This window comes from Crocodylus porosus, unplaced genomic scaffold (genome assembly GCF_001723895.1).
Source record: "Crocodylus porosus isolate Cpor-Errol unplaced genomic scaffold, CroPor_comp1, whole genome shotgun sequence".
Classification (NCBI taxonomy): Eukaryota; Metazoa; Chordata; order Crocodylia; family Crocodylidae; genus Crocodylus; species Crocodylus porosus.
The window spans coordinates 23984246-24001590 of record NW_017728910.1 but is presented as its reverse complement, the minus strand read 5'-3'; the positions used below and the strand labels follow the sequence as shown (position 1 = coordinate 24001590).

Below are 17345 nucleotides of genomic sequence, written 5' to 3'. Positions count from 1 at the left end.
CTTCCTCTGGTCCCATTTGGAAGGTAGAGCTGGTATACTGGTCCCTGACACAGAGCACTACCCCCCACACACCTTTTTCCCCCTTCCTATCTCTTCTAAACAACCTATAGCCCTCTATGTCTACTGCCCAGTCAAATGTTTCATCCCACCATGTCTCCACTAGGTCAGCCAGGTCAAGTTTACTACTTGCAAGCAGGAGAGCAAGCTCCTCCTGCTTGTTCCCCAGGCTTCTGGCATTAGTGAAGAGATGCCTTAATCCCCCCGTGGGAGCCCTGGGCACCCCCCTTCCTGAGAGACAACTGGTCCCTTGGTGTATACCTGAGCGCTTACCTGGGCAGGTCCTACACCCGGTTGAGTTGTCTCTTGCTCCTGTGAATCCCCATCCCCGGACGAACTTAGTCTAAAGCCCGCCGGAGGAGGTCCTGTAAGAAAGAAAGCCTGTCCCCGGGTAAAGGCAAATTGCACCAGTATTAATGTGTCATGGGTGTGCACGCTAGAACAAGGCACAAGGTAACAGCTAGTGTGCCGGTGCTTTAGCAAAGCCTTTGTGCTGGCAGTATGTGTATGCGTGTGTGTGTGTGTGTGTGTGTGTGTGTGTGTGTATATACACACATAGACACACACACACACACACAAATACACACACACACATGTATATAAGGGGGAAGCATTGCTGATAGAAACAAGGCAGCTGAGGACTGTGCCCGGGGTTACTTACAGGCCACGTGGACCCTGGGTGCACCCATCTGAGGGGTCAGCCCAGGCTTGTGTGGCACTGAAGAAAAGCAGACGCAGGAGAGGAAACCAGAGCAGCATCGCAGCGGGTGTCAACACCAGACGCTGCGAGGCAATAGCGGTATGCTGCAGTGCTGGAGTGTCTTGGCAAAACCTGTGACGCTATCGCTATGTTGCCAGAGCAACACGCTCCGTCTGTACAGTGCATTCCTATGGTGACGTAGCAGTCAAAAATAGCCGTGCCTGGCAGGCACAGGGCAGCACGCTGTTACTGTGCCGTCCAAAAGGAAGTACTAAATGATGGTGCAGTAACAAATGCACGGTATGGCCAGGTGTAGATGCGCCAACTGAGTCGTTGCACAGTGGCTGTCTCCTCGGGGATGATCAGAAACAGGAAACAGCTTTTGCTTCAGCCATGGGAAAGCTGGTCCTATTCTCATCATAAACTATGGGGGTGGACGGGACCTTGGGAGGTTGCATCCAGTCCAACCCCCTGCTCCAAGCAGGACCAGCCCCAGCAACATCATCCCAGCCAAGGCTTTGTCTACCTGGGTCTTCAAAACCTCCAAGGATGGAGACTGCACCAGCTCTCTGGGTGACCTGTTCCAATGCTTCACCACCCTGAGCAGGGTGCAGAGCCCGGGGCAAATCAGCCCATGTGGTGCTCTGATCCCACGGGCCCCTGTCCTGAAGAAGCTGCCACCACCATCGATGTCGTCAGTGTGGGGGGGGATAGCAAGCAGCTGGATGCGAGTCACTGCTCCACCCAGCTCTGCGGGGTCTCCCAAAGCGCAGAGTCCAGGATGGTTGCCCTGATTCACCTCCCCCAGGGATGGCCCTGGTCATGGGTCTGCACAACTGGCTAGTGTGCCAGCGGTTTAGCAAAGCCTTTGTGTGAGCAGTATATATAGAGGGCTCTATTCTATATACATATATAGATCAATGCTCCAGTGAATCCATCCTGATGGTTCCTGATCACCTTCTCCTCCGAGTGCTTCACAATGAATTCCTCGAGGATCTGCTCCATGATTTTTCCAGGGCCTGGGGTGAGGCTGACTGCTCTGGAGTTCCCTGGTGCTCTAGTCTGTGACCTGACCTTGCCTGTGAAGACTGAGGTAAAGAAAGCATTGACCACTTCAGCCTTTTCTGCATCTTGTCACTAGGTTGCCTCCCCCGCTTTCCCTGATCCTCCTTTTGCTACCGACATACTTGTAGAAACCCTTGTTTCCCTTCACATCCCTTGCTCGCTGCAACTCCAATTGCACTACGGCCTTCCTGACTTCATCCCTGAGCAGTGTTCTTATACTCCTCCCTAGGTATTTATCCAAGTTTCCATTTCTTATAAGCTTCCTTTTTGTGACGTAGTTTACTGAAGAGTTCCCTGCTAAGCCACCCTGGGCTTCTGCCACACTTGCTAGTCTCCCTGCCCATGGGGATGGTTTGGTCCTGCACTCTCAGTAAGGCTTCTTTCCAGTGCCGCCAGCTCTCCCGGACCCCCCTCCCCGCCGACCAGCTTCCCAGGACATCCTGCCCATGAGTTCCCTAAGTGCAAAGTCTGCTTTTCCCAAGCCCAGGGTCCTTACTCTGCTGCTCTCCAGCCTTCCTGTCCTCAGGATCCTGAACTCAATCCTCTCGTGGTCACTGCTGCCCAAGTTGCCATCCACCACTACATCCCCCACCAGTCCTTCCCTGTTTGCGAGCAGCAGGGCAAGAAGAGCAGGGCCCCTAGTTGGCTGCTCCAGCACTTCCACCTGGAAACCGGCCCCAAGGCTCTCCAAAACCTTCCTGGATTGCCTGCGTACCGCTGTGTTGCCCTCCCAGATCTCAGGGGGACTGAAGGGCCCCGAGACCTTGTCAAGGCAAAGCCAAGGGCTTGCTGTAACTCGGCAGCTACTAGCCCTGCCTGGGCTGGGACAGTTCATGAAAGCTTGTTGCACATGTGTGTGCGCGCGCACACATTGTACACAAACACATCCATCACAAGCTTTTAACTGTCCCTACATATAGTGCATGTGTACACATGTGAACAAATATAGTGTACAGTGTATAGATTGTGTAGTGTTTATAAACACTGTACACACACACACACACAGAGTGTATATACATACACACAGCTTGTGCACACATACACAGCTATATACCATACACACATATATAGCTTGCACAAACAACGCAGTGTCCATACATACGTGTATACTCACACACACCTTGTGTACACAGTGTCTACACACAGAGCTTGTGCGCACACACGTGCACGGTACATACACACAGACTGCCGACTGTGTACAGTGCATATACATTCACCCGCACAGACTGGGTACACATACAGACTGCACACCTCCTTGGGGTCATCTACAAGGTGCAACTCCACAGTGCCTGCTGCTTGACTTAGCCCAAGGCTGCGGCTCCCCTCATCTCTGCCCAGGACGGCTGACCCTTCCCTTCCGCTCCCGGGCAAAGGGAACCAGGCGCTGGCACCAGGAGCTGCTCTCCATTTGCCAGCCCACGTCGACACGCGAACCCGGGACGTACGGCAGCAGCTGGCTGCAAAGCCGGTGCTGCCACCTAGTGCCCCTGCAGGCCAGCGCAGCGGGGCTTTTGCAACCATTTGCCAGCCCAGCTCTCCCATGCCGCAGCCCGTATCACCTAAGATGGCTGAAGCCCAAATCAGCCTCCGCACCAGGCCATCGCAGGGCTGGGCCTGAGGCAGGCAACTGCAGCTGTCACCTGGGACCTGCCCAGCCACCCTCAAAGCAGAGCTCGTCCTCCCCTCGTCACCCTGGGGCTGACAACACAACCACCTCCAAGTCCCTGCACACGGGTCACTTGTGCATCCCCAGAGCATCAGTGCAAGAGGGACCATGCTCAGTTGTCACCAGCCGCTCTAGCACCAGAAGCTGCTACCTGGGGCTGCACCATCCCACTAGCCCCTGTGAAATGTTAACATGAGACCCACAGCTGGCCGTGCACCTTGCTACAGCAGCTGCCACTGTCCCCAAGCCACCCTCCTTGCCCCAGCTTCTTCTGCCTCACCCAGCACAGGCATGGGCCAGGAGAGCACCTGTACAGTACAGCCACAGGGGAGCTGCCAGAGATGTGGTGCAATGGAGGGGGGAGCATCTGCCCACATGTCCGTGCAGGGGCAAGCAGTCCCTGGCCCTGTATGGAAGCACGGTACCTCCCCACCACCCTGCCGAGCTGGCAGAGGCCCAGATTTGAAGGCTGCCAGCAGTGTCATGGCAAGAAGTGAAGGACACTGCCCTCCTGCCCAAGCTCAGGGCCAGTAGTCCAGAGACAGGCGCTGGCCGCATGACTGGCACGAGTAGATCTTGACTCCTATTTCTCCATACGGAAAACACGGCTCTAGGGTGCCCCCGTGAGCTTGGTACCCGTTCAGCAAGTACTTCAAAGCAGCTGACCCAGTAGTGTGGGGACAAGTGTTGGAAGGGCAGTATGGAGAAGCACAGCTCTTTGCCCAGGTGGATACCTACCATCTGCCAGTGCAACTACCGGCCTGCAACAAGATGGGGCGGAGACACGCTACTGCTATGATTTAACCCAACAGACAACTCGACTCCAGTGGCACCAGGGTGGCTGCTGGAGTCAGGGAATGGTTGCTATCCCCCCTTATCCCCCTGCCACTAGCTTGAATTGATAGCAGCAATAGGCAGATGAGGTCCAGAGGCTCCAGTTTAACCCCAAGGGCCAGCCCTGACTTGGATGCACTTTGAGCCACGTACAGCGATGCAGGCTGCACTGGAAAGCAGAAGCTTCAGCAGGTAAACCCACAAGCTGCCCTCAAACCGCCAGGTAAAAGTCCAGGTCAGGCTTACATCGAGCACTACGCTGCAACAGGAGACACTGCCCTGGGACGCAGGGAAGTTTCCACTTTTCCATGGGCAGCTGGTACCAGCAGGTGTTCAGCACAGGGCTGTGTACAAGCATATGCTGCTATCACTCACTTCAAAGCCATAAGCACAGCATTTCCAGCTGCCTGGCTGGGAGACAGGCTCATATCTGTTGTACGACTCAAGCCGTAGTAAATGGGCGGGGGGCAGAAGTGTATGAATATTAGGAAGACATCTTGGAGACTGCCTGCTGCAGCAGCTTTGCCCCAGGGCCGGGGCCAGGACAAGCTCCTTCCTTCCTTGCAGTTGCCAGGGAATCCCTTGGAACTAGGGCTTTATACCATCACCCAAATATCACACCGCAGCCCCATCCCTGGGGTAACCAGGAACAGAAGAGCCTTCAACTTGCTTGCAGCACGTGTCACCATCTCCACATGGATGAGGCCAAGGGGCACAGCCCCACTGAGGCTATAGTGAGATCACCAGCAGGCTGGTTTTAGGAAGGAAGCGTTTGGGGAGGGGACCCCAGCCTTCTAGAGTAACCACTCTCTCATGACCACCTGCATTTACGCCAAATGTTAGATGAGGGGCTGTGGTGCCTGGTGAGAGCCTGAATAATCTGCACTATCACCTTTGCATGGTGGTGCTCAGGACTCCTTGTCAGGAGATTCCACACAAATGGAAGGCCGAGGCAGGCCTGCTTTAGAAATAACGAAGTAGCCACTCATTTCCAGACCTAACAGTCTCTGTGGCACAGGATGTCTTTGCCCTAAGTAGGTCCAACCCTCATGGGCTCTTAGCACATAGCTCCTGTCACTTGCAGTCCTAGAGCAAGGGTTCCCAATCTTTTTATGCTGAGGATAGGTAAAACTGCGGCCTAGCAAGCCATGGCCGGGCTAGTCAACCCCCTTGATGACCCCAAGGAGGCTGCCAGTCCGCAGCATGCTGGTCACTTCCAGTCCACAGTCACTTCCGGTCTGGCAGACCGGCAGCCAACCCTTTGCGGCCTGGCACCGCCAGGGGTTGGGAATCCCCGTCCTAGACAACTTGATTTTCATCCAGTATGCCTGTACCTCTGCTACCTGTGTGACCCACTGACTCTCCAGTCACTGCCCCCATTCATACTTGGATGCCTAGCAGGGGGTGAACGCCCAGAAACACACAGCCGCCAATTAAGCAGACCAGACACTGCTGTCCAGATGTCTGAAAGTGATAGCTGCTGCATGCCTGATATGCAAAACTCTTCTTAAAATGGCCACATGAGAATAAGATATACTGGCTTAAAAAGCAAGGGCAAAGAGAGCTGCGTATGTAGTTAGTGTAAAGCCTCAGCAGTCCTCCTTCCGACTACACCTCCAAGTTCAGGTGCTTATCAGCAACATGTATAGGGGAGAAGGCAGCTGAAAAAAAATCAGATAGGATGGCAGAAGGCTGGCGCTATTCCTACCAAAAGGAAGATCCCCCTCTCCCCTGCCCCCAACTGCTTGCTCCCCTCCTCCCCTTTCTGAATAGCAGAAACCAGGCACCAGTCGAGGCCCTTTAATCTGCCCGAGGCAGTGCGCCGAGGCACAAATCATGATAAAACGCTGTGCATTTTTACAGCAAAAAAAAAATGCTACAGAAGTTAATAGGAAAAAAAATATTTTTGTACATGGGTAAAAGGTTATAATAATTCAATGACAACTCACAGACAAGGGGAACTCCCACATCTACTGCTCATTTCTTTAAAATGTTCCTTTGAAAGTCACCATTCAAAATGGTGCTCTTCCTTGAAATGAAGTTTGCTGCTTTCCAAGTGGCTCTCAGTACTGCTTTGCATCTTGGAATGTCCTCGGGAGGCTCCGTCAATAACAAGGGGAGAATAAAAACCCCGGAGTCCTTTCAGAGTGTCTCAGAGAGGAGAGGGGGAAAGGGAAAGTTTAGTCGTCAAATTTGATCTTCTTCCCCTGGGGCTTGTGATCACCTCCTCCTCCTCTGCCTCCCCGGAAGCTTCCTCCTCTGCCTGGAAGCAGATTTAAGAGGCGATTAGAAAGCAAAGTCATGTCTGCACAAACCCAACAGCCGTAATGCCCTCCTGGATTCCTATCTGGGCAGGTCACAACGTGCTATATTCAACATAAGCAGCTCCATTGTTTGCTGGGGCTCTTGCGCTGCTGTCCAAAGCAAGCGGGCAAACCCAGTGAGCCCTGAACACATAGCTCAATAGATCACCTACCTCCAAATCCTCGACCACCACCTCTGCCACCAAATCCACCACGGCCACCCCGGCCACCTCTGCCTCCACGGCCCCCAAATCCGCCGCCGAATCCACCGCCACGCGGACCGTCACCCTTGGGCTTGGCGAAATCCAGCGTGACTTTGTTCCCATCAATCTCGCCATCCTCCATAGCTTCCTTAGCCGCTTTGGCCTCTTCTGGGGAACTGAAGTCCACAAAACCAAACCTATAGAGGCAAGACGAGAGCTCAGCCATGACTGCAATGGCCACTGAACACAGCCCTGCAAGTCAACCTGCTCAGCCTTCTGGCATCTTTAATGGATGAATCTAAAGATGACAGAAACTCAGGCACCTTTCCCAATACACTTAGCCTAGAATCATTCTCTAATGCCTTGGTTTTTCAAAATTCAATTTGCTCACACTTGGCAATTTTATGTATGTGCATTAAGTAGCTAGATGGACACAAGGGGGTTTCACTACCGCATCCATCACTACACATGGTAGATTCTACATCTTAAAAAGACACACAACACCACGTGCCCTCTGCCTTTATCTGGATGAGGGCAGAGCTGGAACTGAATGCCAGTTCTTGGTTCATACGCTGTGCTCAATCAATAGACTACACCTTTTGGCAGTGTCTTCAGGTCCAAATGCACTTGCTGTACTCAGCACTGCACCAGAGATAAAGCCTGACAAGTTTATGACAATAGTTCAGTTTTCTTAACCTGTGTAAGGAGCACGAAGAAAAAGCAGCAGAGTACAAAGCCCTGGCATGGAGTACAAAGCCCTGGCATGGAACATCTGTTGGTAGGTGAGGCACAATTAACACTGGCCGGCTGTCTAGGAGTCCCACATCTCCATAACTTTATTATCTGATAACAAATGCTATAAGCATAGTGTTGCCTGTTCGTCAGTAGCAAGTCAAGTCAAGTGTCCAGCCATAGCTAATCACGGTATCTGACAAGACCAGAAAGTGAATAAGCCAGCACTGAGCTTTTAATGTTCTTCTCGTGCGAATCCATAGACTGCCACTGATTTTATGGCAGGAAGGAGCTCATTGAGAAGGAGCAACAGAACATCTCAAGGTTACCAAAGGCAAAGAGGTATGCGGTGTTTTGTTCAAGGTAATGACTTGCCAAGATCGATTTGGATGGCAATGGATTGAGACCCTTTTCCAAGAGGAAAATTTCCTCTCAGGCAGATTAGGATGCGACATACCCTTTGGAAGATCCAGTGTCTCTGTCCGTGACTATTCTGGCTTTTATGGAGCCCTCAAACGACTCTCTCAATGTCTCCTCTGTTGTATCCTCAGAAAGACCTTTGACAAACAGCGTTTTGCTTTGTTCTAAAAGAAAGAAAACCCACTTGTAAATCCCCCACATTGTAACGTTTCTGTCTGGAAGCAGGTTTCTGAGAGCCAGCTTCCCATCAAGCCCTATTATCCATAAGGGGAGCTTAGGCAAACAGGTATTGTGCCCAGTTGGCAATATGGACAGCTTGAATTGTCCAGGAATCCATGAGTATCCACCACAATATTACATGACGCTGCTGAGGTGGCATAGCCCTCTACCTCATTTCTGATAGCTAAAGCAATGACACTACACCATGCAGCGAATTGGTTCAACAGAAGACACTCACAAAAACTGACTCATTTTCCTAACTAAGCTGTAACCAGTAAAGCTGGATCAGTACTTGACTAACTAGGATTTCTGTGATAATTTTCATCAGTATCTCAGATAATCAGTCATCACCTCCAGCACCAGCTCTCAAGAAAGCAGGTCCTTCCACATCATCCATCCAGGTCTCGGACAACAGAATTTAAATTTTCATGGGTGAACCACAAGCATCTCACAGAAAAGAGAAAAAAAGGTCAAACGATAAAGCACAGAGCACTTACGATTAAATCCTCCCCTGGCGCCAAAGTCCCTTTTCTGTCCTCCTGGCGTGGTAAATTCTAATCTGATCTGTCTGCCATCAATGTCTGTGTTGTTACAGGAGTTCAAAGCTTCTTTAGCATCTTCAACTGTAGAAAATTCTATAAATGCAAAGCTAATAGAAGAGAAAAGCATTAAGTCAGGAGCCTTGTTCCTGTACGCTGGATCACTATTACATCATATGCATTCTTTAAAATTAATGTTACCCAGAGAACAAAAAACCGTAGTCAACTCTTACATACCCCCTAGGCCTTCCTTGTTCATTTTGTGGCATTCTGATAGATGAAGCTTTTTCAAACACTTCTTGAAGAGTTTCTTCTGTTGCACTGTATGCAAGGTTGTTCAGAATGAGGGTCTTGGACTCTCCTCCTCCCATGCCACCTACACAGGGAGACAAATGCACAACTGAGATCTCCACACTTACAGACTTTTCTGCATAAAAACAACAGTGTTTGGGGAGGGGGAGGGGGGAAGGGGTGATACATGTACAGATTTTCAAGGCTCTAGCACACGGCAGGCAATTATTTCGGGTGCAGGGCTGCTTACTGAGTTTTGGCAAGCCATCAAGGGCCACGTGACAGGCAGCCAGGGGCAGCGAAATATTAATTTTCTACATTTTTCAGGGGCCCCACGGGCCGGATAGAATAGCTTGGCGGGCTGCATTTTGCCCACCCCTGCCCTAAAGATGAAGGAGGGGACAGGCAGCAAAAGGGCAACTAAGGCAGGGAGCAGAACACGAGCAGAAGACGGGCAGGGTGAGCCAACAAAAAACGCAAAGCATCAGATTGGGCAGGGAGAGGGGACTAGAATGGTGGTTGGGGTAGGTGTGGGGCTAAATAGTAGCATGTCCGCCAAAAAGACTGGCCCCCACTGGTCAAAAGATTGATGGTGCAATTTCCCCAGCCCAATCAATCATTTTCAGAACACAGGATTTAAAAAAAAACAAAACAAACAAAAAAAACCCATGAAATGTTAGCAATGGGAAGGCAAGAGGAGAACCATGCAAGAAAAGCAATCTGCTAGTGAAGCAAGCACAAGACACTTGGCAAAACTGTCATCATGGCAGCCTGCATGCATCATCAGGCCCTGTAAATACCTTTCTGAGTTTTTTGCTGGCTCTTCTCCCCCGTGTAGTCTAGGATTATAGCACGGCCATCAATTTCAGTGCCCTGTTTCTCCTCCAGTGCTTTGTCTGCTTCAGCTTCTGTTTTAAACTCTATGTAAGCAATTCTGAAATGAAGGAGAGCATATTAACAATATTTCTTCTGAGCTGCCAAATGCATTAAGAACTGAATCACTGTTTTACTTTGAGTAGGTGTTCTCTCGCTTATTTTTTGAGGTAGGTTTTGAAACAGCAGAGACATCAATCCAAGGTAAAGAAGAGAGCTGCACTAGAAGCTTACATGTAAAACAGGCTGGTGGTTAAGAACTACCACAGCTACCTACCCTTTACTGGTCCCGCCCTTGCCAGGAACTAGCCGGACCTCCAATGCATTTTCAAATACTTCCTTAATTTCATCTTGGGTTACATGGTAAGGTAGGTTCTTCACAAAGATTGTTCTGGCATCTCTCTCTACAATAAGAAAAAACAAAATGTACAGCCTTGCTAATATGCTGAAAAGGTAGTAACAGACCCTGTTCACTTTAAAGCATCACATCAGCTCCAAACACCAAGATAAGGCCATTCAGAATTAGACCAAGAAGAGCACCACATAAAGCTGTATATTTATGGGCATCAGTAAATATGGTGTATATACAGATTAAGAGCTACTCGAAAGTTAAGAAGGTATTTGTGCACAAACAAAATCCAGGTTCCACAATGAGAAAGATAAAATTATCTGCTGTCAGTAAAGCTAGTTCCTTCCCTCCCCAATGCCTCCGTTGTTCCTCAAGATTCTACTTTCACAGATGTGGCACAAGGAGTATTAGTCTGAGATTTACCAGGCCATGAAGCAGACTTAAAACATGCACAGTTCAGATAAAACTGAAAAAGGATTTAAATCCTTTTGATGAGAACTTCATATTTTAACAGAGACAGACAGATGATTACAGCCAGAACTTGATCAAAAAAATGTTAACTTAAATACTTTCTCAGACACTGAAGTGCTTTTACCAGTTCTTCTTTGAAACTTAGAAGGACAATAAAAAGATTTTAGCAGACTGGCTTCCAAAGAAGCACTGCTAAGAGCATATCAGCACTAATGTATAATTGACTGCACTGACCAAAGCAAAGGTTCAAAGAACCAAAATGGTTTCCTACCTTTCTTATTTTCTTTCTGGCTTTCTTTAGTCCTTGCTTTGTCCAGTTTCATTTCTGAGCCCATGAGCTTCTTCCCATTGAACTTGAGAGCTTTCTCCAGGTCATCAGCTGATGAGAAATCAACGTAGCCAAACCGCCTGAAAAGGAGAGGCATTAAAATCTACACTGATCTTTTGACTTTGTACCAAAGGACATTATGGAAGTCATCCCCAGGAGGGACTGCTATTGAAGAGTTAAGCACAGGAAGCAGCTTTCACAGAAGCCATTAAAGTTTACAGCTGCTGCTAGACAAGAGATGGAAAGCATTCTTAGATGGCATTAGGGGCCAACCTTTTGGCAGGCATGCCACAAGTTTGCTCCACACCTTCCTCAAGTGCCACAATCCCCTTCTCTTGCCCGATCTGTTACCCCATTTTCTGCTCCCAGCCCTGTGCTCCCTGCCTGACCTGTTACTTTGCTGTCTGCTCCCAACCCTATCTGCCACTGTGCTCTTTCCCTGATGTGTGTGCCATACAGGAGGTAGCCTGTGCCACGGGTTGGCCACCCCTGCCTAAGGGAATTTAAAAAAGTAGTGCCCTCTGGCTCTTCCCCCCCAGTGCTCAGCACCAAGGGGGAAAAACACAACCGTGGTAGGTCTGTACTCAGGCAGCAACACAGGCTAGGTGAAAGGTGGGGGCACGTTTAGGCAGCAGCAAGGGGCCAGTGGCTGGACACCAAAGTCAGCCTGGGGGCTTGCTACCATGTGAGCATATCCAACAGGCCACACTGTCAACTTCTGATACCTCAGAAGTACAGGATTACCAGCCAGCCAGACTGAACACCATTGCAAGCTGAATGTTTGACACCACTGCTTTAAGGTAATCGAAAATTTGAGTGACTCTTGTTCTATGTTTCCCTGGTTAAACTCACTTGGACACTTTACTCTGCCTGACAGGTATGCTTAGAAAAAAGCCACAGGACTAGGAGGCAGCGACTATCAAATGAAATAACATGTGCTGCAGGGGAAACCCCACCTCTCTGAGCAGTCACACCTTCTCAGGCAGTTTTGCACGCTCTCCAACTATTCCTCTTCCATTTCATGTTTGCCTGCTAATCAAGTACACCTGCAATTTATATCGACCACTCCAAACATCAGCAGGCAGAGGTTTAGCAGAGAACTTACTTGGATGTGCCGATTCTGACTTGCAAGACTGTTAGGTTCTTCTTGCCAAAGAAATCCTTGATGCCAGTCTTCAGCTCCTCCAGGTCCTTGTTGGGGTCCAGATTTCCAACGAAGAGGGAGAAAGCTTCAGCATTTTCTTTAAATAAAAAAAAAAAAACCACACGCACACACTATAGTTAAGTTATACGTCTTAAATACAACGCTGGTGTAACTCACTGACTGCACCAGACTTCAGCACATCAGATTTAAAAAAAACCTGACATCAGACTTCAGTATTAAGTCCCTAGTACTCATCACCTGTGCTGACCAGCCCCCAGCAGTCAAAGCCTTTGTACAAACCCCCCATCCAGCAGGGTTTCACACTTGAGAAGAAGTGCTTTAAGAGCTAAGCTGGAGACTCAGGAAGCTTTTTCAGACTGCTGCTTCTCTAACTTACCTTCACTTGTTTTCTTTTTCTTAACTTCTGGGCCACTCTTTTGATTGGCCATTTCTTTCTTTCGTTTCCCAGGTGCTTCCTTCACAGGCTCTATGGAACAGAGGGAAAGGCAGGAAGATGCTGAAATACAAGCCAAGGTCTAAGGCACCAGTGATAACCAGTCTTTCAAACTGGATCAGTACTTGACTATCTTGAGAAACGCTCATGTGTGATTTCCACCACATCGTCATTTCAAACACTTTTCATCAGTTCCAGTTTTATGCAAATCAAGGACTTCAGGCACAACTTGCTCAAGAATTGTAACTGCTCTAGAAAACAGCAGTGTGCTACTGCACAGCACAAATTCGCACACAGCTACGTTCAACTCACTTCCCCCCTCATCCTCTTCATCTTCGTCATCATCATCCTCGTCGTCATCTTCTTCATCATCATCGTCGTCGTCGTCATCGTCCTCATCATCTTCCTCTTCAGATTCTGCCTTGGCTACTGCAGCAGCAGCCGCCTTCACTAGAGCTGCTTTTTTCACTTGAACTGGGGTGATGTCCATGGCCTCGTCCTCCTCAGAGTCTGAAGTGATAAGAGATGTTAGAACACAAACTGTAATTTTGTGCAATGCCAAGGAAACTTCACCTCATTCCCCTTTTGAGGGGAATAGGACACAACTCATCTTGTTCATTTAAGCCTGCGAGATCTAAGAAAAGAATTCTTAAAGCATCTCCATACCTAGCATGAACCAATTTTGGCTGGGGGCCCATGTGCCACCCATGATACCACAAGTCCTACCAACAGTAAGAAGCTCTGCAAGCACTAACTCACTAGTAACATGTTAACCACTCCTCTGTCACTAAGCTCTTGCAGCCCCATAAAAACTAGTTTAGACCTAAGTGGGACAGATGAGTAGTTGGCTTTAAAAATGCAAAGTTAAGAAGGAATCTTTTGGCACCCTCTTAGCAAGTCACACCAATTCAAACCATGTGCTCCTAATCTCAGCCCTGTCACACCAAGCACAGCCTACATACCATCCTCTTCATCATCATCCTCATCATCATCTTCTTCCTCTTCAGACTCTTGCTTTGCTGGGACAGCGACCAGTTTTTTGGCTGGTACAGCTACAGGTTTTTTGGCTGCAAGCTTCAGAGGCACTGGGACTTCCTCTTCCTCCTCAGACTCATCTGTAACAATAGCCAATTACTCTGTGTTCTGCAAACTACGACCAAGCACATTATTGTTACTGCAGCCTTGACTGAAACTTTAACATCTCACCAACTTGGATCCAGTTAGAAGCTCTGGAAACAGAGAGCTAGTTGTCAGTTTAAGCATCACATAATACTAACAGAGCCAATGCCATGTGCTTCCATACAGCTCCACCATTAACTTGCTTATCTCTCTTTCACTGCCTCCATCTTGAGGCTATGCCAGACCTGTGCCACTTGTGAGGAACTACATCACAGAGCTGCGATGGAAAATGCACAAGCAGCTGGACTGGACCATCTTAGTGTACTTGTTGAAGATAGCTAAACTACTGATAGCTTGGTGATTCCCAACCCGTGTGGTCAGGCACCCTGAGGTGCTGCAAAAAGTGTGAGGAGATAAGCAGCTAAGGGCAGGCGGGGCTGGACTCAATCATCTTGTGAGGTCCCTTCCAGCCCTTTACAATCTATGAATCTATGTCTGCCTGTGCCATCTGCAAGGTGGTAAGCACTGCAATAAAGAAATTAGTTTCTGAATGGGGTACCACTCAATTCCTAAGAATTACAGAAGGTGGCTTGAGACTAAAAAGGTTAAGAACTGCATGACTGTTGTCTTACCAGAGTCCTCTTCATCTCCCTCGCTGTCATCATCTTCCTCTTCCTCACTCTCCTCTTTCTTGGCATTTTTTCCATTTTTCGCTCCTTTGGCTGGAGCAGCAGCCTTCTTCGCTGGTGGAGTCACTACCTTCTTAGCAGGAGGGGCAGACTTTTTTCCAGGAGGGGTAGCTGCAGCTGCTTTTTTGCCAGGTGTGCCTGCTGCTTTCACAACTACTTTCTTCTGAGGGACCACCACCTTAGAGAGAGAAACATCAAGTGAGGAATGATTAAGCAACTCCTACACGTACTTCAAAAAGTTGGTTTCAAATTGTCAGCTACCAAAGTCACAACCCACAAATGAGACCATGTGCCAAAGTCTCTAGAAAGCTGGAAGTTTGGCCTTCCTGCCCAAGGGCCAAGTCACACTGGCTGTAACAGCTACCCTTCATTTGCACACAGATTAGGAACAAGCACGTTACAGCTGAACATGCTGTGTTATGGGAATGAACAGGCGTGATGATACAGCAACTCCAAGACAAATCATGTCCTAGAAGTGCCAATTTTCAGAGCCATTAGCACAACAGTGTCCTTGGTGATGCTCTGCAAAACTTGGGGGGTGGGGGGGATGGAGGATAATCAGAGCATCCAACTTTATGGAGGATGGATACAAAAGACTACACAAGAGATGCTCAACCCGTAGCCTACAGACCACATCCTGGCCCTGCCTAGTACCACGGGACTAGATGCACTTTTGGAGCCATGCAGCCAAAAAGGTGAACCCCCTGTAAGGTTTAAGGTTATTTAGCAAGACGCAAAATACCCCTCGTCAAATAATGGCTCTGCTTCTGCCACCCTCCATTTAAAAAAGGATTAAGCAATTTCCCCCCCGCCTTGGTTTAGGGAAAGATTAAGTGTCCCCCTCCCCCCATCTTGGGAACGATGAAGCGACTTGAGGAACGAAACGCTTGGCTGCAAAAAAAGGCGCGGGAGAAGGGCGATCACCTCCTCCTCGCTGCTGCTCTCTTCCTCCTCAGAAGACTCCTCTTCCTCACTGTCGTCCACGTTCTTGGGAGGCGGCGGCAGCGCTTTTTTCTGCTTGACTTGATTCTTCGCGTTCTGGGAGACGGGAACGGAGCCCACGTGTTAGGCGAGTTAGGGCCCCACAACTGGCCCCGGGACACGGGGGGGTAAACAACAACCTTCCCCAATTTGAGGATAAATTTGCTCCCACCCAGACTAGGCCCCATCCAGGCCTGCCCCTCTAACACGTGTGCCCTGGTCGAATCAGTCTACAAGGTGCCGTTTCCCGCCCCCACCCCCTCTGCGGCCCACACCACGAGGCCCGGCCCGGCCCGGGGGGGGCCACGTGCGCGGAGACACCACGTGGCCGCCCCCCCCCCCCCACCGCCGTCTCGCCCTTCGCTTCCCCTCCCCGCGGCCGGGCGCGGGAGCAGGGCCAGGCCGGGCCCGGCCTCACCTTGGCGAGCTTGACCATGATGGCGGCGACGCGGGAGGCTGCGACTGGCGCCTCGGCCTGCAACGACGGAGTGAGCGCGGCGTCTCCGCGCCCCTCCCAACCTCCGCCTTTCGCCCCGCCCCCCGCGTCCGGTCAGAGCCAATCGCAACCCGCTCCGCGGCCCAGCCCGCCCCCGCGCGGGGTAGGAGCCCAATCGGCGCGGCTGCCCCCAGACGGCGCCGAGCCAATCCGCGCAGCTTTCGCCGCTGGCCAATGGGGAAGCGCGTTCCAGGGAAGTGTCGAGGGGGGGAGAGAGAGCCAATGGGGGAGTGCGATGTTAGGCGTCCGCGCGCTGATTGGGCTGGGTGTGGGGGTTGGGGATGAGGCCGAGCACGTGGCGCCTGCGGGACCACGTGGGGTTGGGCCTTGGGTTGGGGGTGCGGGTGTGGGCCGTGTCGGGGGGCTGCGAGCGCCGGGCCCCTGACACTGTCCGTGGGGGTGCGCATGTGCGGGGAACAAATAGATACGTGTACAGCTACCAGGTGGGGACGTGTAGACATGGGGATCTGTCGGAGTGGGGCTAATAGCGGGTGTGCAAAGACCCTTGTCCGCACACGTGTGTAGATGCGAGTGCGTGTGCATTCGTGCGTGTCTGGATAGATATGTGTGTGTAGGTGCCTGTATATGTGTATAGATGCATGTGTATGTGTGGATATGTGTGTGTAGATGTTTGTGTGTGTGTAGATACGTGTGAGTATAGATGCGTGCGTATGTGTGTGCATGTGCATATATGAATATATAGATGTGTGTGTATGAATGTATCTGTGTATTAAATTCATGGGGGACACATGCAGGTGTAGATACATATACACCCAGGCACACCGACAAGGGCTTGCTCTCTGCGAATCCATGGATGGGGATGTGATTTAAAAGTGCAAAGGTTTCCCCAGGCAGCTCTGCATGAGCAGACTGCCCTGAGCAGAGAGGCGGTCACCGTCCAGAGTCTGCAGGCGGAGGGAGGTGCACCTTACAGACTAACCAGAGAGTGGGGGTGGACAGGTCATGTTCGACCTGGAGGGACGTGGGCAGTGGGGTCCCCCAGGGCTCGGTCCTCAGGCCCGCACTGTTCAACATCTTCATCAGCAACTTGGATGGGGGGGGCGGTGTAAAAAGCACCTGTTCAAATTTGCTGATGACACTAAAATGTGGGGGGACGTGGGCATGCTAGGAGGGAGGAATAGGCTGCAATCAGACCTAGACAGGTCACAGGGGTGGGCGGATGAGAATAGGATGGGATTCAACACTGACAAGTGCAAGGTGCTGCACCTGGGGAGTAACAACCAGCACCATACCGACAGGCTGGGGAACTCCCTTCTTGTCAGTACAGAGGCAGAAAAGCATCTTGGAGTCATCACTGATGCCAAGATGAACGTGGGCTGGCAGTGCGGGGACGCGGTCAGGAAGGCCAACCGCACCTTGTCATGCATCCACAGATGCATCTCGAGCAGGTC

At 50.5% G+C, this 17345-nt stretch overlaps 1 protein-coding gene across 1 annotated transcript; it reads right to left on the bottom strand.

The window, feature by feature from the left end:
• Positions 1 to 6107: 6107 nt before the first annotated feature.
• Positions 6108 to 15966, bottom strand: NCL (nucleolin). The gene is made up of 15 exons (XM_019532865.1): positions 15856 to 15966; positions 15381 to 15494; positions 14400 to 14634; positions 13611 to 13763; positions 12961 to 13158; positions 12592 to 12681; positions 12156 to 12291; positions 10994 to 11130; positions 10180 to 10306; positions 9830 to 9963; positions 8976 to 9114; positions 8697 to 8848; positions 8018 to 8144; positions 6799 to 7025; positions 6108 to 6585 (listed from the first exon to the last, which is right to left on the bottom strand). The coding sequence occupies exons 1-15, from the start codon at positions 15871 to 15873 to the stop codon at positions 6503 to 6505; spliced, it is 2070 nt and encodes a 689-aa protein (XP_019388410.1). The 5' UTR covers positions 15874 to 15966; the 3' UTR covers positions 6108 to 6502.
• Positions 15967 to 17345: the final 1379 nt, after the last annotated feature.